The sequence below is a fragment of the Oncorhynchus tshawytscha genome, linkage group LG09, assembly GCF_018296145.1.
Source record: "Oncorhynchus tshawytscha isolate Ot180627B linkage group LG09, Otsh_v2.0, whole genome shotgun sequence".
In the NCBI taxonomy this organism is placed as follows: Eukaryota; Metazoa; Chordata; class Actinopteri; order Salmoniformes; family Salmonidae; genus Oncorhynchus; species Oncorhynchus tshawytscha.
Window position 1 is genome coordinate 53,243,605 of NC_056437.1, and position 23,317 is coordinate 53,266,921.

Genomic DNA, 23,317 nt, shown 5'->3' on the forward strand with positions numbered 1-23,317 from the left:
TGAGATTTCCCTTCGCTGGATCTAAGGGGCCCGAACAAGGGTGATCTTAGTGTGGCTGCTCGGCCATGGAAACCAATTTCATGGGTTCTTGTACTGACATTGCTTCCAGAGGCAGTTTGGAACTCAGTGAGTGTTGAAACCGAGGAGAGACAGTTTTTACACACCTCAGCACTCGGTGGTCCTGTCCTGTTCTGTGAGCTTGTGTGGCCTAGCACTTTGCGGATGAGCCGTTGTTGCTCCTAGACATTTCCACTTGAAAGACTTTGGTTGCAAGCAGGACTAAGGTAGAGAGGAGGAGGCGAAGTGAGAGGGCTCACTCTCACCAAAATAAGCCCAATGTGTTTCATATGCGGCTGCTCGCCCACGTTTTATAGTATTTGCAGAGGTGGGTAGAGTACTGAAAATCTGTACTTAAGTAAAAGTACTGTCACTTAATTGTAATATGCTCAAGTAAAAATTTACTTCTTAAACTACTCAAGTAACAGTAAAAAGTATCCGGCCAGAAATCGACTTAACTATGGAGCGGCAGGGTAGCCTAGTGGTTAGAGCTTTGGAATAGTAACCAAAAGGTTGCAAGTTCATATCCCCAAGCTGAGAAGGTAAAACTCTGTTGTTCTGCCCCTGAACAAGGCAGGTAACCCACTGTTCCTAGGCCATCACTGAAAATAAGACTCACTGAAAATAAGACTAATAAGAATAAGTTAACTGACTTGCCTAGTTAAATAAAGGTAAATAAAAATAAACTGTGACAGCAAACCAAAAGGACAACTTAGATTAATGTCATTAAAGCCTGACAGCACTATCATTAAAGCCTGACAGCACCATCTTGCAGATGTCCCCCAGCACAGGTACTCTCCCATGAAGACTTGCATTAAACAAAGTCTGTAGGCTGTAAATTACGGTTTCAATTATGATAATTCAGTATTGACTTAATCTATCAATGTGCACAATTTCATAATGGTACTCCAGACATTGGAAGAAATACATGCCACAATATCATTTGAGGTATGTGATGGTGAAATCATACTAAAAAGATTTACACCAAGTGTGATGTAAAATATTTCACTCAGAATGAACAGGTAAGTGTTACAACAGTCAATACCGAATTTTCACCAGAGCAAGAGTATGCAAATTAGACATTTTCACCATGGAATGAAATTGATGTCAAGTATTTTGCCTTTTCCTAACCTGCTATGAAATGTGTCCTCATCTTCCAAACATCTCCTTTCCACTGAGGGGTATTTTATTTCCTTGAGAGAGCAAGTGAGAAATGTGTGGGAGGATGCTGAGCTGAACTGACCCATTGATCCAGCTAACATTAGTTACCTACATGGTTGACACAGCTAGCTAGCTTAGACAGTTTACTTAGTGGCAACCTAATATGATAGCTACTTCCACACACATCTGATTAATCTATTCAAGCTTTGTGCCAATGACAAGGTCGCTAGTTGACCAACTAACAGATCATATGAGCTAAAAACAGGAGATTCAACTTTTTGTCAGATTCTGGGTTTGCCAAAGCTAGCTAAGTAGCCATTTGATTTGTACTTCTCCTCAAAACACAATTAACAGTAGAATATCTTAGAAATAGCTATCTTACTCCAGAAATATAATATTAAAAGGCCGAAGGTAAAGTGCAACTTACCTCTGATCACGTCTGGCTAAGAACCCAATAACAAAAATATGAAGACACCTGCTTCACTTCAATAGTCATCCAGATTTAAAGGGGAACCAATAGCATCAATTCATGTAAATATTTTTTTAATCATGTTTGGTTGGGAGGTTTGTGTCTGTCAGCAATAATATAATAAACCTACACTGACAAAAAATATAAACGCAACATGTAAAGGGCTGGTCCCATGTTTCATGAACTGAAATCAAATTTTCCATACACACAAAATGCTTATTTCTCTGATTTTGTGCACAAATTGGATTACATCCCTGTTAGTGAGCGTTTTATCCTTTGCCAAGATAATCCATCCACCTGACAGGTGTGGCGCATCAAAAAGCTGATTAAACAGCATGATCATTACACAGGTGCGCCTTGCTCGGGACAATAAAAAGGCCACTAAAATGTCCAGTTGTGTCACATAACACAATGCCACAGATGTCTCAAGTTGAGGGCGCGTGCAATTGGCATACTGACTGCAGGAATGTCAGGCAGAGCTGTTGCCAGATAATTTAATTATAATCTACCATAAAGCCCCTCCAACGTTGTTTGAGAGAATTTTGCAGTACGTCCAACTGGCCTCAAAACCGCAGACCACGAGTAACCACACCAGCTCAGGACCTCCACGCCCGGTTTCTTCACCGGAAAAACTCATTTTTATTGGTGGGCTTGGCTCCCCAGTCGGTGCACCCCTGCCCAGTCATGTGAACTCCATAGATTAGAGCCTAATGAATTTGTTTCAATTGACTTATTTCCTTATGAACTGTAAGGCAACATATAAGACATTGTTGAATGTTGCGTTTTATATATTTTTTTCAGTATATGTAACGAAAGAGATTTGGTCAATTGAAACTTAGTAAAAAGTCAGTTACTTCCCCCAGAAATTACAGAGTAACTAGAAAAGTACTAGTTCCTCCAAAAATATTAAGGGCATTTGTGGACCAGATTCAAACTCATGCCTACTCAGGCACGTGTGCCAGTCAGTGGCTGTACCCACTGATTCATACAAGGAACTGAAATAACCTTTAATTTATTTTGCCTATTGGTTGCCTTGAACATAGAATAAAACAATTGATCTAAAGAAACAGATTTTCCCCTAACGAAGAATACATTATCCCCTACAAATATTGTCCATTTATTATATAAGAATTCACACGCGACGCTCTGTAGCTTGCACGTAGCATACACAGGCTACTTGTACTGACACCCAGTGAATCTGCAGTCTAAATGATTGTGTAGACTACAAACACAGCTACCAGCTGACTCCTAGCGTCAATTCTAAATACACATTCAAAATCCTTATGGTGCAAGATTATTTTCCTCCTATGACGAAATGGGTCATATTAAGATCTGACGTCTGTACATTATAAACTGTTTAAACGTAATTAGAGCAGTAAAGATAAATGTTGTCATACCCATGGTACACAGCCTGATATGCCACAGCTTTCAGGGCTCGAACCCCCAAGTTTATCAAATCAAATCATGGGATAGGGAGACATCCAATGCGATGGTTGCATTTATTTTCAATGAAAACGAGTACTTCTAGTCTTTCGACGTAAACATTTCTATTGTTAGTCCAGGCCTCTATTAGTTTCTGCATTGTATATGGGCCATGTAAACTGACACCACTCACATACTCATGTCAATGGCTTACGGTACATCACAATTAGACAACATACAGGATAGTGTGCTTTATCATATCCATTTTGCATATCTGCATTTTAATAAAGCCAAGTAAGTTCTGAAAATATTCACATACAGGTTTCTGGATTAACATAAAACAGCACCAGAATTGATTGCATATTTTTAATATTTAGTACTAGTATACTTGATGGTACCTACATATACCGGTTTGCAAAAATATAAATATACAGGTACTGTACTTAGTTACGTTATTGCTATGCAGGATTAAGGTCTGGCCTAGTTTGGCTCAGAATTCAGACCCCACTCTATGAGGTGTACGGCCATTGTCTTATGTCAGATAGCGTAATGAAATGTCTACACTGTCGGTTGAATGTCACGTAGGAGTGACGCCACCTGATGTAAGACAATGGTGTTTGGCTGGTGAGGAGTCGAGTCCACCTACATTACCAGTAAAACCAGTAAATTATCTATTAACATTACATTAACTGACAATATGGGAGAACAAGGTAACAACACAAGTTAGTACCAAAAAACAGTGAAGTTCAAAGTCCATGATTTGTTGTTGTGCCTTCTGTTATAAATCAGTGATGGTGAGCAAAACACATCACTAAGTCTCAAACTAGAAAAAGATGTATAAAAAACATGTTCCAAATTATAACATTAATGATCCTAGAGAAGGGAATGGCCACTGTCAGGAAGTTAGCTCTCTCGGTCTCCTGTCCCATCAGGGTCTTTGGTCCATGTGCACAATGTCATGAAGGAATGTCAAAAAACAAACGTTGACGTCACTATGATGATGGAAGACAAATCCGTGGTCGGCTTGGCATACTGGGCTCATACATTAACTGAAAGAAAATGACAAAGAAAATGACCACAAATGACAAAATAAAGTGAATGGAAACACACTGTGGGTGAAATAATGCAAATCATATACATTCCACATTCACATTCTTTCAGAAAAATGTATGACTTCATGAAGATGAAGTATAATGAAGGTGAAAGAGAAGACAGAAAAGAAAAAAAATAAGGTCAGAAAGTGTGGATTGTGCCTCAGAGAATCAATATAATGTCAGTACAGAATAATTAATGAAGGAGTGATAATTCAGAGCTGTCAGGGGAGGGAGCCCTTCAACTCCATTTTGAAGACCACTCATGAAAAATGCCAGTGTAAATGTAAAGTTCTAACAAAACTGTTAGCACTGGTGTAGTGTTATTTTTCTTTTAGGTGAGAGCAGCAAAATAAATAATTCATTGACAATCATTTCTCAGATCAAAGTTTGTACCCACAGATTGAATACTTAAATGATAATGCCCGAGAAGCCGGTGTTTGGAGGATATATTAACACTGGTGTCGAGGGCCGGTGTTATCATATTATCCACTAGATGGAGACTGTAGAAGAAATAATAAAAAAAGTTGTGACTGCCTCACATAGAACCTGACTCTATTTGGATACATCCATAACAATGAGCTAATGATGCGCAATTTCACCTGGCATAGAAAATGTGCTCTCTCCCAGGACACCATTGTTCAGAGGAACTAACAACAACAACACAGCCACGTCATACAAGCTGAAAACTAGCTGCACTTAGTTTTGTTTGACCTGTTTTCTATTGACATTTCTTTGTATACATCCTTGAAAATGTATGCTGATTCATGATTTCGACTGGTTGAGAAAAGCTGCCCGCCTGTCTGTCTGTCTCATCCCAACACGTTCATTACTATGCGACAGCTGAAGATCGAATTTGAATATTGAAACAAGGCTGCAAATGTCGGAGACAAACAGCAAGGTTTATACAAATCTCCACTGTTAAACTAAATGTCAGTCTAAAAGAAATTAGAGAATGTCTAAATGCTTTTTATAATGGAGATAAAGTTTATAAATTGCCTGGCTGGGCTGACCAGACAGTGGATTGCCAGTCCGATGGAACAGAGTAAATAGGCATTTTAACATCATAGATTCAGCCGGTGGTAGCTTGTGGAATAGACACTGGCTGGAATGCGGTTTAACCAATCAGCATTCTGGATTAAACCCACCCGTTGTATAAAATAATAAGTGATGAGTAGGTCTATCAGATGTAGGCAACATCTTGATGAGGGTTATTTTGAGCGCCCTTTGAACCGTGGTGCTGAATGGATAGCAGTAGTCACGTATCATTCTAAATTCCACTGCAAAGGGGGTCCGTGGAGTTTTATGGACATCAAGGCAGACACAAAAAATGTGGATTCTAGATCTTGTGATAAGGTTTGTGCGATGGATCATAGTAAACGCGCGATGGAAGTTGCGATGGAAGTTGCACTGAATTTTACAACATTCATTGTGACGTAGAAGTCCGTCACTGGCCGCGGGCAGCATTTGGTTCTTTAACGCACACACATATTCATCACTCCTCCCTGCGCCATTATACCATAAGTTAACAATGTGGGTCGACACACAATTTAACTTCTGTCTTGGTGCATGCCTTTCACATTTGTCAATGTTCATATTTGAGAGATACAATAATTATTATACTTATCAATGTTGTGGATGAGCGCATTGTTTGTTTGTTCTGTTCCTCTCTCTCCTTCTCTGTAGCTTCTGGGTATGCTGGAAAAGGACCCGAGCTAAGGGAATTGGGTTGGCTTTATAGTGCCTGTCCCAAATGGCTCATTAATGCATATGGGCATATTGAAAGATATTGTCAGTAGTGATGTAATGTTGTAAATGTTATGTTGTGATATTGTTTAAAACTGTGTTGCAATGTATATCCTTGAGTATGTTTAGTTCATGGAAAATGTAGGTTTGTATAGTTAATTGATTAATTAATTAGGGTTAATTGTTCTGAGGGGAGGGGCTAGCCCTACAAAAGGAGCCTCTCTCCAGTCTCTAAGGGGGATTTTTTGGATTGAGCTGTGGATGGGGCAGCATTGTTGTTAAGCTGTCCCATAAGGTAGACGTTGATGGCAGTACTGTTGTTTTCTGTTCCGGAATCACTTGTAAATAAACACCTTTGCACAGAAGAACTTTTGCGGTTCCGCCATCTTTTTATTTTTATAGAGGTTAGGTTATCCAGTTTAGCCATCTGGCCTACTCTACGTGACATATGGTGGCAGTGGTGGGATGGCATACCGCAAATCAGTGAATTCCAACAAGAGAGGTAAAGGAATGCGTACAGGATTGCGTTCTCAGCAACAGCATCAACTGTCAGAAAAGGTACCTGAAGTTGAACCGGGGTGGAATACCATGGAATCGTCTGGTGAAGAAGAGGTCAAGTATGAGAAACTAGGAGCCCGACCGCGGGGCCAAAGACAACCAGAACTGGGTGAGCTGCTGACTGAAGGAGCAGTTGGGGGACCAGAACCACACCCAACCATGGTAACCCTTTTTCAGCAACTTTTCACCTGCCTTGAGAGGAGGGACGAAGACCTCAAGCAGGAGTTACGTGGCCTACGCCAATCTATCCTCACAGCTCCCCACCAGGCGGAACTCGTCAGTGAGAGCCCAAGATTGGGTCTTCCAACATCAGGACGACAAAGGCTCGATGCAGCAGGGACTTCAACTCCACAGCAGGCACCCCAAGCAGTAATGAGGCCAGCACCAGGAGACCAGTCCAGCAGTGTTAACATCCATCTTCCAGCATTCCTGAGGAAGGAGCCAAAGATGCCCTCATACCAGCAGGGGAGGACATTGAAAACTACCTGCTGAGGTTTGAGCGCATGGCTAAGACGTGGCAGTGGCCTAAGGTAGAGTGGGCCTGCAGGCTTGTCCCATTGCTCACGGGCAAGGCCTTAGAGGCTTACACAGCAATGGATGAGGGGCTGGCCAATGTCTACAAGGGCTTGAAGGAAGCGCTGCTGGTGAAGTTTGACATCTCACCGGAAACCTACCGTCAACGCTTCAGAGCTGCATCAACGCCATCGGGTGAGTCGCCGACAGAGACGTACCACCGCCTCAAGGGTCTCTACCGACGATGGGTTCGACCGGGGGAGAAGACACAGGACGAAATCGGGGAGGTCATCATCCTCGAGCAACTTCTACAAGTTCTACCACACGACATTCGAACCTGGGTCCGAGAGCACGAGCCCAAGGACGGGCTTATGGCGGCCAAGCTTGCACTGCAGTATCTTAATGCACGTAAAGGGGGCCCACCACAACCTGCAGCACCCGCTCCAAGGAGTCTCAGAGACACAAGGGACATCAGAAACGCCAGAGATGGTGGAGGTAACTCTGGGGGTTATGTGTCTGGGAGGGAGGTAAGGGATCATGCAGTTCGCTCTGATGGGAGGGGTCTGACCTGTTTTTACTGCCGGCAGCAGGGGCACAAAGCTTCAATGTGTCCGCTACGTAAATCCAAGCTCTCAGGTTACTGTTATGTACCCAGAGAGGGGGATGGTGTTCAGAATAGACAGACTCGGGAAGGGTCATGCTTGGTACCTGTAAAAGTGAATGGTAAAAGTCTTACTGCAATGATTGACACCGGCAGTTCCCTGTCATTGATCAGAAAAGGTAATGTACCTGTTAATGACATTGATTATGGTCATCAGACACTGATCCAATGTGTCCATGGTGACCAGTCACAGCAGCCCACAGCTGAGCTCACAGTTGAGATTCGGGGTCAGAAATACCTCCTCAAAGTTGGGGTAATGGAGAAGCTACCTTTTGAGATGATTTTGGGGAGGGATGTGCCTGTACTCTCTGATCTGTTGGGAAGTGTGGGGGTCAGCTATATGAGCAGTCAGTTTGCCAGTCTGATGTTCAGATGGCATGTTCAGTTGTCACTCGTGCCCAGGCCAAAGCTGGTTTACAACCTCTGCCTGACTTGTGTGATAGTCTGTGCGAGGGGGGAACCAAAGGGCCCAGAAAGTCACGCCGCCAGCGGCGTCTTGAGAAGTATGTGGGAACCCCTGTACCTGTTGCTGATGTGTCTGGGTTAGAGGTGCAATGGGATGTTCCACAAAATTTTGCTACACTGCAGAAGTCTGACGCAACCTTGAAATGTTTGTTTGACAAGGCCTTAGCTGGGGACAGTCAATCTTCATGTGGGGGGATTTACACAGTAGACAACCACATACTCTACCTTGGGTCAGAGGCAGATAGCAGGAAGTTGGTGGTGCAATCTACCTGTAGACCACTTGTTCTCAACCTTGCACATACAGTTCCATGGGCAGGCCATCTAGGGCAACATAAGACCTATCTTAGGCTAGGCTCCCGTTTCTTTTGGCCCTCCATGTATACTGATGTACAAAAATACTGCAAATCATGCCCCACGTGCCAGAAAACCAGTGCTGTCCGTAGGTCTGAACGGGCTCCTCTATCTCTACCCCATACAAGAGAATTGCAATGGACATTGTTGGACCCTTGGAGAAGAGTAGTGCAGGTTACAAGTATATATTGGTGATCTGTGACTATGCCACCCGGTTCCCAGAAGCCTTCCCACTCCGTTCCATAACCACTCCAAAGATAATCAGTGCTCTTGTTCAGCTCTTCTCTCGTGTAGGAATCCCAGATGAAATCCTGACGGACCAAGGGACAAACTTCACCTCGTGACTGATGGTTCAACTCCACCGACAGCTGGGCATTAAAGGCTTGAGGACTACTCCCTACCATCCCCAAACGGATGGGCTCGTAGAGAGATTCAATCAAACGCTCAAGAACATGCTGAGGAAGTTTGTGGCTGACACTGGTAAAGACTGGGATAAGTGGTTACCCTTTCTGCTTTTTGCTTACAGGGAGGTGCCTCAGGCATCGACAGGTTTCTCGCCATTCGAACTCCTCTATGGATGGCCAGTGCAAGGACCACTGGACCTGCTGAAGAAGTGCTGGGAAGGTTCCCCAGTAGCTACCTCAGGACAGGGGATTGTCCAGTATGTCCTCCAGATGCGAGACAGGTTGGAACGGTACCGAGAGGAAGCTAGAGCAAACCTTCAGCAAGCCCAGAAGGCCCAGAAGAGAGGCTATGACCAGCACGCTCGCCACAGAGAGTTTGAGCCAGGACAGAAAGTCCTGCTCCTCCTTCCCTCGTCTACCAGCAAGCTCCTTGCGCAATGGCAAGGACCGTACCTAATCGGGAGGAAGATGGGCCCAGTGACCTACGAGGTGCTGCACCCGGACAAGGGTAAGAAGAAGCAAACCTACCATGTGAACCTTCTCAAGGCCTGGGAGGAGAAAGAGGAACTCTCCAAAGGAAAGTCCTTTCTGGTCCGCAGAGTAGAAGAGGATGAGTCGGATGGAGTCACAGAGGCATGGAAAGAACGAGCAGAAGTCATACTGGCTCACCTGGAAGAAGACAAGCAAGATGAGCTGAAGCAGCTGTTTGGCAAGTATCCGGCCCTCTTCAGTCAGAGACCAGGAAGAACCAAAGTCCTGGAACACGTCATTCGTTTGAAACCTGGCCAGAACCCTGTCCGCCAGCATCCTTACCGTGTGCCTGAGAGGCTGGTGGTAGCCCTCAAGGAAGAGGTCCACACCATGATAGAGATGGATGTTGTCGAGCCATCTTCAAGTGAATGGAGCAGCCCTATTGTCATTGTCCCAAAGAAGGATGGCTCTTTGCGCGTCTGCATGGACTTCCGTAAGGTGAATGCCATCTCCCAGTTTGATGCCTAACCCATGCCCCGCATTGACGACTTACTGGAGAGAATAGGTAGAGCTCATTACATCACCACATTGGATCTCTGCAAAGGGTACTGGCAGGTGCCCCTGGATGAACAATCCAAGGCCTACACTGCATTCCGGACGCCAATGGGCCTGTTCCAGTTCAAGGTCATGCCGTTTGGCCTTCATGGGGCCCCTGCGACTTTCCAGAGGCTGATGGACAAGGTCCTCCAGGACTGTGACGATTACTGTGCTGCTTACTTGGACGACGTGGTGATCTACAGCCACTCCTGGGAGGAGCACATACAGCATCTTAGCAGCGTCCTGGGGAAGATCCATGAAGCAGGCCTCACGCTTAACCTCCTGAAGTGTGAGTGGGCAAAACAGGAGACAAAGTACCTGGGTTACCAGCTGGGTAAGGGTGAAGTTCGGCCTCAGGTGGAGAAAGTGGAGTCCATCAGGAATAGCCCTCAACCCAGAACCAAGACACAGGTGAAGTCCTTCCTAGGTCTGGCAGGGTGGTACCGGAGATTCATTCCACAGTTTTCGACCATCGCTGTCCCTCTGACCAACCTCACTTCGAAGGGGGCCAGCAACCCTGTGAAGTGGACTGAGGAGTGTGAGGAAGCCTTCATGACACTGAAAAAACGACTGTGCTCATTCCCTGTTCTCCAGACCCCTGATTTTAAGAAGAGATTTCTCGTGCAGGTAGACGCTTCGGCTGTAGGAATTGGAGCTGTACTGGCCCAAGGGGAGCCAAGAGAAGAGCTTCCTGTGCTGTACCTGAGTCGGAAGCTGTTGCCCAGGGAAACCAGGTATTCTACAATCGAAAAGGAGTGCCTGGCTATAAAGTGGGCCCTAGATAGCCTCCGTTACTACCTTCTTGGGAGGGAATTTGACCTGCACACGGACCACAGAGCACTGACCTGGATCCAGACCATGAAGGACCGGAATTCTCGTGTGACCAGGTGGTATCTGGAGCTCCAGCCCTTCAGGTTCTGTGTCCGTCACAAGGCAGGAAAAGAGAACGTTACTGCGGACTACCTTTCAAGGCTCCCGAACATGGTCGCTTCAGGAGAGGAGGAAGGTAATGTGACGTAGAAGTCCGTCACTGGCCGCGGGCAGCATTTGGTTCTTTAACGCACACACATATTCATCACTCCTCCCTGCGCCATTATACCATAAGTTAACAATGTGGGTCGACACACAATTTAACTTCTGTCTTGGTGCATGCCTTTCACATTTGTCAATGTTCATATTTGAGAGATACAATAATTATTATACTTATCAATGTTGTGGATGAGCGCATTGTTTGTTTGTTCTGTTCCTCTCTCTCCTTCTCTGTAGCTTCTGGGTATGCTGGAAAAGGACCCGAGCTAAGGGAATTGGGTTGGCTTTATAGTGCCTGTCCCAAATGGCTCATTAATGCATATGGGCATATTGAAAGATATTGTCAGTAGTGATGTAATGTTGTAAATGTTATGTTGTGATATTGTTTAAAACTGTGTTGCAATGTATATCCTTGAGTATGTTTAGTTCATGGAAAATGTAGGTTTGTATAGTTAATTGATTAATTAATTAGGGTTAATTGTTCTGAGGGGAGGGGCTAGCCCTACAAAAGGAGCCTCTCTCCAGTCTCTAAGGGGGATTTTTTGGATTGAGCTGTGGATGGGGCAGCATTGTTGTTAAGCTGTCCCATAAGGTAGACGTTGATGGCAGTACTGTTGTTTTCTGTTCCGGAATCACTTGTAAATAAACACCTTTGCACAGAAGAACTTTTGCGGTTCCGCCATCTTTTTATTTTTATAGAGGTTAGGTTATCCAGTTTAGCCATCTGGCCTACTCTACGTGACATTCATGTTTGCACTCAGACCTGAAATTTGCGCAGTGCCACATTTTTTTTGAGGAAACAGTTTTTTCAAGTGCTCAGGGAGGGTTGAGTAAAAATATATTTTACTACCATTTAAACTTCAGAGAGTGACCATTTTCTCCAGGTATCCCTCATAAATAACGTACAATCCCTAATGTAGTGAAAACCCAAGCACTACCTCAGGAACTATGAAATCTGTCAGACTAACCACAAAATGGATGAACGGTTTCACTAATAACTGCCAATGCACATATTATCCACTAGATGGAGACTTTAGAAGCTTCTTTTTTTTTTTTTTAAGTGTCTGTGACTGCCTCACAGAGAACCTGTCTCTCTCCAACTAGGAACTGCTAAGGTCAGGTATTTTCCATAAGTCTGTCTGCTCATATTCATATAACTATTTCAGTGTACAATAAATACATCACCCTGGTATGGAATTTGGGGGGACGGAGGGGAAGGCCCCTCATGATCAGGGTATATACTCTAAGTCAATCCACTGCTATCTGTGATCTCAATTCAATCCTTTGGGGAGAAAGGGAGGACAAAGGGACTTTGAAGCTAAACCATAGGGTAAGAGAAGGTAAGGGAGGAATAAAGGGAGAGTGAGTGGAAGAGGACAGGAACTTGCTTACTTTTTCTTGTCCTTGTCCTTCTTGAGTGGCTGGGCTAAGGACAACGTCTCAGCTGCCACCTTCCTGCGGTTGAAGGCGTTCATTTCCTCTTCCAGTTCCCGCCTCTTCTCCTCCACCTTCCTCTTCTCCTCCTGGTGCATATGCTTCAGCTGCTCAAATTTGTTGTGCAACTGATTGTGGCAGATAGATAAGATGTCAGGCCAAGAGATACAACTTGATTATCTACAAACCAAATATATATCAAAAGGGTCAGCACAGGTATAAATATGCATTATTACATTTGACAGTATGTAGGTGTCAATGTCAACATTCAGTACCAGTCAAAAGTTTGGACACACCTACTCATTCAAGTGTTTCTTTATTTTTTACAATTTTCTACATTGTATAATAATAGTGAAGACACCACAACTATGAAATAACACATATGGAATCATGTATAAACCAAAAAAAGTGTTAAATAAATCAAAATCTATTTCACATTTGAGATTTGTCAAAGTAGCCACCCTTTGCCTTGACAGATTTGCATACTCTTGGCATTCTTTCACCCAGCTTCATGAGGTAGTCACCTAGAATGCATTTCAATTAACAGGTGTGCCTCATTAAAAATTAATTTGTGGAATTTCTTTCCTTCTTAATGCGTTTGAGCCAATCAGTTGTGTTGTGACAAGGTGGGGGGAATATACAGAAGATAGCCCTATTTGGTAAAGACCAAGTCCATATTATGGCAAGAACAGCTCAAATAAGCAAAGAGAAATGAGTCCATAACTTTAAGACATGAAGGTCTGTCAATGCGGAAAATCTCGATAACTTTTAAAGTTTCTTCAAGTGCGGTTGCTAAAAATCATCAAGCGCTATGATAAAACTGACTCTCATCAGGACCGCCACAGGAAAAGAAGACCCAGAGTTACCTCTGCTGCAGAGGATAAGTTCATTAGAGAGTTACCGGCCTCAGAAATTGCAGCCCAAATAAATGCTTCAAAGAGTTCACGTAACAGACATCTCAACATCAACTGTTCAGAGGAGACTGCGTGAATCAGGCCTTCATTGTCTAATTGCTGCAAAGAAACCACTACTAAAAGACACCAATAAAATGAGACATGCTTGGGCCATGAAACACGAGCAATGGACATTAGACCGGTGGAAATCTGTCCTTTGGTCTGATGAGTCCAAATTTGAAATTTTAGGTTCCAATCGCCGTGTCTTTCACCTTGGAGAAGGTGAATGGATGATCTCTGCATGTGTAGTTCACACCGTGAAGCACGGAGGTGGTGGTGTCATGGTGTGGGGGTGCTTTGCTGGTGACACTGTGGTTTATTTAGAATTCAAGGCACACTTCACCAGCATGGCTACCACAGCATTCTGCAGCGATATGCCATCCCATCTGGTTTGAGCTTAGTGGGACTATCATTTTAGGTTTTATAAGGGCTATTTGACCAAAAAGGAGAGTGATTGTGCTGCATCAGATGACCTGGCCTCCACAATCATCTGACCTCAACCCAATTGAGATGGTTTGGGATGAGTTGGACTGCAGAGTGAAGGAAAAGCAGCCAACAAGTGCTGCTTGCCAACAAGCATATGTGGGAACTCCTTCAAGACTGTTGGAAAAGCAAAAGCTGGTTGAGAGAATGAATGCCAAGTGTTCAAAGCTGTCAAAGGCAAAGAGTGGCTACTTTGAAGAATCTAAAATGAAATAACACTTTATTGGTTACTACATAATTCCATGTGTTATTTCATAGTTGTGATGTCTTCAATAAATTAAGAAAAACACTTGAATGAATAGATGTCCTAACTTTTGACAGGTACTGTATGTGCAACAACTGAATCCTACATAAGACCGCAAACTCATTTCCTTCACCCCACCACCTTCCTCCTCTTTCCCAGCCAGCAGCCACACCCTCACCTCTCTCTCCTTCTCTTTCAGCTCTGCCTCAGTCTCCTTCACTTTGTTGACAAACATCTGTCTCATCTCCTCCTCCTTCTTCTGCAAGTCTCCCATGAACTCTTTCCTCTTGGCTTCGTAGGTCTCCTGGAGGCTGTGGACAGGACAAACAAAGAAGTGGCTTACTACATATCAGACTAACTACAGCTTGGACTAACTCACAAAGGAATTACCATTTTTAAATCACTCACAGAGCATCTTTACATGCTGAACTCAGATTCATTGGTCTGCTTTCTTATAACATATGACTAAACAATTCATTTCAGTGTTTGTGTGTTCTGTGATCAGCCTTGCTGCCTCACCTGAACGGCTCACAGTCAGGGTCTGTATCTTTGAATCCCATCTCCTCCAGTTTGCAGCGGCGGTAGAGCTCGTAGTGGCGGGCATGAGTCTGCTCCCTCAGGTCCTCCATGTTCACCCTGATCAGCATCTCACGCAGCTTCACAAAGTCACAGTGGCTCTCGTTCTCCACTGGACGGGACAGCAGAGACAATGCAATGTCAACGAGACTATGTTACTAACATCTGAGGTCACGGGCACCACCCTCAACCACGGTCAATGAATCTACATGAATGATATACAAGTTCAATGGGTCCATGTTGTGGGACTCCTGCAATTGATTAATGATAAACTAGGTGCTGTAAGATAACGCTCCTCTCAGAGTAGGAGTAGCATCACATCAACTGAGGAAAGCACAGTACGATTGAGGGGAAAATGTGGGGATATTTGGCAAGAGTAGTGTACATTAATTAGAAAAAAAGGACAAAGTTCAGAGGTTATGGTCCACTAACTCAGAGTCAAAGAGTTCTCAGGCATCCAATCATGTGAGGACTGGAGCAGGAAGCCTTTCCTGCTTTTCACACTGACATAAGTGGGGGAGGATTTGCCCAGAGGAAGGTCATGGACTCCATGGCTACAGTGGTATACTGCAGGATATAGTGGAAATAAATACTGTATCAACCCCAGCTGTGAGCGCTGTGCTGGATGTAAGGATGTGGTAAAAAAAAAAAAAAGGTGCCAATTAGCACAGCGTTTAGTGTGGAACATGATCACTTTCGACATGAAAGTCACTACGCCTTCAGTATACAGAGAACGTGAAAATACTTTGAGAGAAATGACATACACAGACAAATGACCTCCACTTTGAAGTCTTTGGAGATGAGAAATGTGGAAGAAAATGGTTGACATCTGGCATCTAACAACCTCTCTGGTAAACTCTCCCCGCTGAGATCCGGGGTGCAATTTGCTGACCCCGGGAAATCCAGAGTTGCCAGGGCAGGGGAGAAACACATTACACACTCTGCACAGAAATAGTTGGGAGGGAAGAAATACCAGCGGTCTGCCATCTGTCATAGTTGTCTGGGGTTCAGAGATAAGAGAGATATCCTGAGGTGAAATTTTTAAAAAAGCACTCAAAATATTCTCCCCCTCCCCCCACAAGACTTTGTGTTTCTCATTTTTCATAGCCCATATATGACATAGGAAAAGTGTTTTGATTGAGATAGTTGCTGCTATAAGCGAGGGAGATTCAATCAATTGAACACAATATGATTCACTTAATCCAGTTTCCCAAACAATTTCAAAAAATTTTTTTTATTTTTATGACCCATTCACTGAAAGATAAGACTCTCAGGAACACGTATATGCATCTTCTGTTTCCCTCGACAATGCTCACAAGCCACGCAGGACTCATTAGAACAAAGTGGACAAGACCAGGCACCAAACCAGACGAGGGGAAAAAAGAACATCAATTGTGTTCTTTTCTAGACAGAAGATCATCCAAAATTATTTCCTGATGATCTTCTGAACTTCCCAATACCTTTCTGATGTATTTTAAATCACTTCAAACCACACTTTCTTTAGATTGAAATGCTTTCAAAAGTACGGTCAGACTGATTGGTAATAGGCCGTCATAGTCCCAATTCAAAAAGCAAAAACTGGCAGTTTCTTACATCACTTTGGGAACCTCTGACTTAATCATTTTCTATCTAGCCTATAATTTATCACCCTATTGATTGATGGAAATCCTCTGCTACACGCTTAACCTATGAGGCAGGCTTTATAAATAAACCTAAACCACAGTCCTTGAAGGATTGTGGATTGGAAACAACAGCCACGGGATAATGGAGAGAGCGTTCTGAATCAAACTCCCAGCTGGGTTCAAATATTAGGGTGACACTTTGTTGCTTTTATGATTTTTGTCTTGCTGCTTTTTGTTCTATGTTGCTATGTCTGTATGCTTCATCTTGCTTGTCCTATGTTTCTATTGTCTATATTGTAATTGTTTTTAATAACCTGCCCAGGGACTGAGGTTGAAAATTAGCTGACTGGCTAAAACCGGCACTTTTACTGAAACGTTGATTAATGTACACTGTCCCTGTAAATAAAAATAAGCTCAACACTAAAGAAATTCTCACAACAGTGCTCAGTGACAAGATCAAATTACAGCGTTTAGCCATCCCTGTCGACCACGGCTAAACATCTGCAAACAAAGCAAACAATGTAGCAGTGTCCCTGCAGTAATACTACCAATAGTGCATTCATCGGTCTCTGCCATTTTCCAAAGACACTAGGGACTGATTCCTGAACAGTGGTTCTCTCCTGAAATGGAAAGAAGCAAAGATGTACAGAAGGAGAGGTACTCACCTTGCACTACTCCCCAGGGATACTGCCTGGCCCGCACCGTTTTGTTCCCCACTTTGACCTCCTCGATGCTCCCCACCACAGCGAAGGGGAGGTGAGCCTGAAAGAGTTCAGAGGTCAAGAGGTTAGTCAGGTTACAGATTTGACCAGAAGCAGCTTCCACAACACCCATCACCCTCACACAGGTTACACTTCCTTCCTCACAGTATAGCCAACATTTTTACTGGACAGGTCTAACTGCTTAGACAGATGTCCAAGGAAGACAGGAAAAAAAAAAAGCAGACAGGCAAAAGATAAACTTTGGCTGTACCAACGTTGCCATAGACCACACAAGAGTAACTCTCAGTGTTGACATATACGTTACTTCAGTTACTGTGTTTAACATCTAGCCAGCTGTATTTAGAGGCATGTCTTGTTGGTCTGATTAAACATATGGGCCCGATTGCAACAGAGATGTGGAAGCTGCGGATTACCTGCAGGTTACAGCTGGATTTCTCAACACTCTACTACCGGGAGATTACACAGAGCTCCAAGCTAAAATAACCCTGGTTGCAATGAAAAAAGCTGCGGAAATAAAACTAGAAGACCAGCTGATCTGACGCTGTTACTGTCAAGCCGGCTTAACACTAGACAGTGGAAATGGCAATTGTCTGCAATTGTCTCCACCCCAGTGGAGAAAACATCCTATCAGGAACAACGAAATATAAATATTTTTTTTAAAAGGAGAAGAATGTGACATATGACTGGAAATGTAGCCTGTTAATTACAATGATTATAACTTTGCGAAAATAACATTCTTGAAGATCAACTTTACATTAATTCATTAAAGTTACATGGATTGCAGCAACATGTGCGACAGACATTGTTTCTTCAATAAAGTACAATATGCCACAATAGGCCCACTGCCTAATTAATGTAGCACTATACGAAATGATAAGGTTCATTATTGACTTATCACGTTCTACAAATAAAGAAATAATCTACGCTGTCTGCACAATATTAGAATACAATAGAATTTGATTCAAAATACAACACAACCACAATTTTGTTTCAAATGCCAAAAGTTTAGTTTACAGTTCAGGAATATTTATTTTTCCCCTCTTGATAAGAAATGGCCATATTCAAGTCAGACAAGTAAAATCATTAATGGATTACATAAATAGTCAACAAAAAAATGTTATCCAACACCATGATTTTTCCCATTCATAAATGTGCAGAGTAGGCTACATTGCCATAGTAGATTTGCTGTGATAAATTAGTAAATTAAATAGTTAATTTCAGTTGTACAGAATGATTGTCAAATACATAAAATCTCAAGATCAAATGGTTCCAATGATAATGCCCACCAGAGGACGAAATCATCTTGAAAAATGTTGGTCGCAATCAGGACTAAAGATTATGACATCCACGTTATGGAGCAGTAAAATCAGTGGCGGGTGATGGTTGTAATTGAGATCAGATGTGTGGTTGATTTGAGCACGTAATGATGGCGTAAGCCCTTTCCACTCACAGCACGTGTCATTCCGTATACGAGTTGAAAATGGCAGAGTTCATCATTGATAAGCGCCTAAATTGGAACACAGTGGCTGTACAGTAAGACGCTATACAGAGTTCAGGTTCTCCACTTCACTGTACGGTTTTGACTGACGGCAGTTATAAACTTGAGTACCGTGCTCGACAAAAAGATGCCCCTCTCCTTCTGCTAATTAAGATACCTTTTCACATTTGTTGTTATCCGAGTGAGGTCAACATGTTTCTGAAAGTTGAGAATTATAATAAATACAGCTTTGATGTCATACAAGCAAACCACACACCCACGAGTCCCAAATGTGAACTTCACATTTCCATACTTGAAAACTCATGTAAATTTGCAGTATCGATGATTATGATTGCTATGTTTGATCCACAGTTACAATGACGGGATGAGTTTGCCATGGAACACACACTTAAATGCACTCATGACTCCATTCTATGTGCAACAAAATTACAGTTGGTTTGTCTGAAATGCCTTCGAAAACCTAACACTGTAAAATTGTATTTTAGAACTTAGCAAGCCATGTCAGCAATAGAATAAGCTTTCAAATGATGCCCACCTGACCCAGATTGCGATTTATAATGGACCATTTTTGGATTGCGTAAAACAGTAATTGTCTGATGGTGGGCACAGTTTGGAGAGATGTGAGGCCACTTGGAGGCTTCTCGCTCAAACCCTTGTAATATTTTTTTATTATGTTGCACCTACTCCCACATTTCAAAGAATATACTTATGTTGCTGAACATATATTCAGATTTCCTTATTGAGCAATGCTGTGAAAAGTACAATAAAGGTCAAGTGCACATCAAATCAACAGTGTAATGTTTGGATTCATTCTTGTGTCAGATGAACTGTTGTGTCCTCACCTTTGGTGTGATCATTTCCCCATAATCTCCAGTGGTCACTTTCAATTGCTACCATGCTTTTTATAATTCTTCTGTTAGAAACATTTCAATTTGGCCCTGTGCATATAGGTACATTTCCACACGTGTGTGTAAGAGCATAACGAGAGATCCCCTGGCGATGATCTAGTGACCAGTGTTGGTGCAACTGGCCCATGGTTATTTATTGCTCCCAGAATGACCCTGGCCAGTGAGCCATCATGAGGAAAACATGTTCACCAGAAGGAACATCAAGAATTAAGTGGCAAGCCAAAACTGGTTAGGGCCCAGGCACCGAGGTAATCTAGCCTGAACACAGTGCTATAGGGTGCATCCCAAATGACACCCTAATCCCGATTTAGTGCACTACATTTGATCAGGGCCCATAGGGCTCTGGTTAAAAGTAGTGCACTATAGTATATAGGTAATAGGGTGCCATTTGGGACACATCAATAGACAGGACAGAACAACAAATCCTGTTCTGTCTGCTCTACCAATGCCAGGCAGCCAATTCATTTACATCAGGGATGGGCAACTTTAATGGGGGTGGGGGCTGCAGTGGCTCGCGGGTCTGCAGGCCCACATCCATACACGCAGAACTGATTTGTGCAATCAATCTATTTATGCAGTCAACCTCAAAGTCTAAGCTGTTGGGGGCGGGGAGAACCCCCTCATACCATGGATCATTTAGCTATTTGATTTAGAATTTTAGGATCCCTTTTTTGTGGGGATAAGATATTGAATTTGGCCTTTAATACTATAGCCCATAGAAACACATTGAACAACACATTCATGAATTGCAAAAAAAGACAGGCACAAAAATAAGGTTTAAAAGTGTCTGTCCTGTATCTAGGAGCAAGCTCAGGATGAGTTTTTGGACACATATTTAACCCCTTATTTTTGTTGGCACAAAACTACCTCCATTTCTTTGTATGGGTTACTTTCAGACGAGTGACAATTGAAGGGGTCGTAGAGCAAAATGGAGAACACCATAGTGTTCATGAGTCTCCCCTTCCCTGGTCTCTAGCTTAAACCGACAGATTTTGATGGGGGTGTCTGTATTACGTTACTGATATTGACTCTTATGAATTAAAAACGACTTAACGCACAGTTCAGACACCGAATAGAAATTAAGAGAAGGCTGGCATGATTGAAAGCTTTTCTTAAAAGATGCACTATGCAGAAAGGGCTCCGTCATTTCCTGGATGCTCAAATTTTAATAGTTTGCCTAATTTCAGTTTGTTTATGACAAGACAAAAAAGTATAGCGTAGAGCAGAGATGGGTAACTGGCGGCCCCCTTTTGTAAGCCCTCAGCCCAATTTCACAACAACAAAAGTCTAAATGTTTTTAAACTCAGTCAGTCTTAATTTACTGTTGAGAAAGAATAATAGAATGAACAAGGTGCAATTTCAAAATGGAGCTGCGCATCAGCAGTCACTCAATTAGCCCCTTTTCTATTTGATCGGTAAGTTAGTCTAGCGGCCTGCAATCTAAATTTGAAGTAAGCATGGTCGAATTACCAACAATGGTGGGGCCCACGAGCCATGATGAGTACTGTTTTTATGTGGACCCCATCAAAAGTTTCCCATCCCCGATGTCGAGAATCATTGTACAACCGCTGTGAAATACAGTACCAGTTCAAATTTGACACACCTACTCATTCAATGATTTCTTAATTTTTACTATTTTCTACATTGTAGAATAATAGTGAAGAAATCAAACCTATGAAATAACACATATGAAATCATGTGGTATCAAAGAAAGTGTTAAATCAAAAATAGCCACGCTTTGCCTTGATTCAACGTTTTTGATTTTGACCCCCCCCCCTTTGTTCAGGGACACATTTTTCCATTTCTGTTAGTCACATGTCTGTGGAACTTGTTCAGTCTATGTCTCAGTTGTTGAATCTTGTTATGTTCATTCAAATATTTACACATGTTAAGTTTGCTGAAAATATATGCAGTTGACAGTGAGGATGTTTTTTTGTATATCACATACAGTGGGGCAAAAAAGTATTTAGTCAGCCACCAATTGTGCAAGTTCTCCCACTTCAAAAGATGAGGCCTGTAATTTATCATAGGTACACTTCAACTATGACAGACAAAATGAGGAAAAAAATTCCAGAAAATCACATTGTAGGATTTTTAATACATTTATTTGCAAATTATGGTGGAAAATAAGTATTTGGTCAATAACAAAAGTTTCTCAATGCTTTGTTATATACCCTTTGTTGGCAATGACAGAGGTCAAACGTTTTCTGTAAGTCTTCACAAGGTTTTCACACACTGTTGCTGGTATTTTGGCCCATTCCTCCATGCAGATCTCCTCTAGAGCAGTGATGTTTTGGGGCTGTTGCTGGGCAACATGGACTTTCAACTCCCTCCAAAGATTTTCTATAGGGTTGAGATCTGGAGACTGGCTAGGCCACTCCAGGACCTTGAAATGCTTCTTACGAAGCCACTCCTTTGTTGCCCGGGCGGTGTGTTTGGGATCATTGTCATGCTGAAAGACCCAGCCACGTCTTCATCTTCAATGCCCTTGCTGATGGAAGGAGGTTTTCACTCAAAATCTCACGATACATGGCCCCATTCATTCTTTCCTTTACACGGATCAGTCGTCCTGGTCGCTTTGCAGAAAAACAGCCCCAAAGCATGATGTTTCCACCCCCATGCTTCACAGTAGGTATGGTGTTCTTTGGATGCAACTCAGCATTCTTTGTCCTTCAAACACGACGAGTTGAGTTTTTACCAAAAAGTTATATTTTGGTTTCATCTGACCATATGACATTCTCCCAATCTTCTTCTGGATCATCCAAATGCTCTCTAGCAAACTTCAGAAGGCCTGGAAATGTACTGGCTTAAGCAGAGGGACACGTCTGGCACTGCAGGATTTGAGTCCCTGGCGGCGTAGTGCGTTACTGATGGTAGGCTTTGTTACTTTGGTCCCAGCTCTCTGCAGGTCATTCACTAGGACCCCCCGTGTGGTTCTGGGATTTTTGCTCACCGTTCTTGTGATCATTTTGACCCCACGGGGTGAGATCTTGCGTGGATCCCCAGATCGATGGAGATTATCAGTGGTCTTGTATGTCTTCCATTTCCTAATAATTGCTCCCACAGTTGATTTCTTCAAACCAAGCTGCTTACCTATTGTAGATTCAGTCTTCCCAGCCTGGTGCAGGTCTACAATTTTACAAGTTTCTGGTGTCCTTTGACAGCTCTTTGGTCTTGGCCATAGGAGTTTGGAGTGTGACTGTTTGAGGTTGTGAACAGGTGTCTTATACTGATAACAAGTTCACACAAGTGCCATTAATACAGGTAACGAGTGGAGGACAGAGGAGCCTCTTAAAGAAGTTACAGGTCTGTGAGAGCCAGAAATCTTGCTTGTTTGTAGGTGACCAAATACTTATTTTCCACCATAATTTGCAAATAAATTCATTAAAAATCCTACAATGTGATTTTCTGGATTTTTTTTCTTCTCATTTTGTCTGTCATAGTTGAAGTGTACCTATGATGAAAATTACAGGCCTCATCTTTTTAAGTGGGAGAACTTGCACAATTGGTGGCTGACTAAATACTTTTTTGCCCCACTGTACATGCATATTACCATTCAATATTTTGGAGTCACTTAGAAATGTCCTTGTTTTTGAAAGGAAAGCACTTTTTTTGTCAATTTAAAACATCAAATTGATCAGAAGGATGAACCAGACTCGTGGAGGTGGAGGTTTCTGAGATCTTGGCTGATTTCTTTTGATTTTCCCATGATGTCAAGCAGAGAGGCACTGAGTTTGAAGGTAGGCCTTGAAATACATCCACAGGTACACCTTCAATTGACTCAAATGATGTCAGTTAGCCTATCAGAAACTTCTAAAGCCATGACATTTTTTTCTCAAGCTGTTTTCCAAGAATTTTCCAAGCTGTTTAAAGGCACAGTCA

The 23,317-nt window shown here is 42.7% G+C and overlaps 1 protein-coding gene across 3 annotated transcripts in view; it reads right to left on the minus strand.

Annotated features, from left to right (window-relative positions):
- LOC112258116 (septin-8-A) overlaps positions 1–23,317 on the minus strand; it is a 50,670-nt gene that overhangs the window by 14,700 nt on the left and 12,653 nt on the right. Inside the window, exons 6-10 of one of the 3 annotated variants that reach the window (XM_024432244.2) lie at positions 16,973–17,069; positions 14,629–14,797; positions 14,288–14,420; positions 12,388–12,557; positions 3,173–4,158 (exon numbers count right to left, since the gene is read on the minus strand). In XM_024432244.2, the coding sequence (XP_024288012.1) occupies positions 4,155–4,158; positions 12,388–12,557; positions 14,288–14,420; positions 14,629–14,797; positions 16,973–17,069 (573 nt within the window). In that variant the 3' untranslated portion in view covers positions 3,173–4,154. Of the gene's footprint in view, positions 1–3,172; positions 4,159–4,202; positions 4,283–12,387; positions 12,558–14,287; positions 14,421–14,628; positions 14,798–16,972; positions 17,070–23,317 lie in introns of those variants that run through there. The other 2 variants (XM_024432243.2, XM_024432242.2) reach the window with 2 other exon arrangements.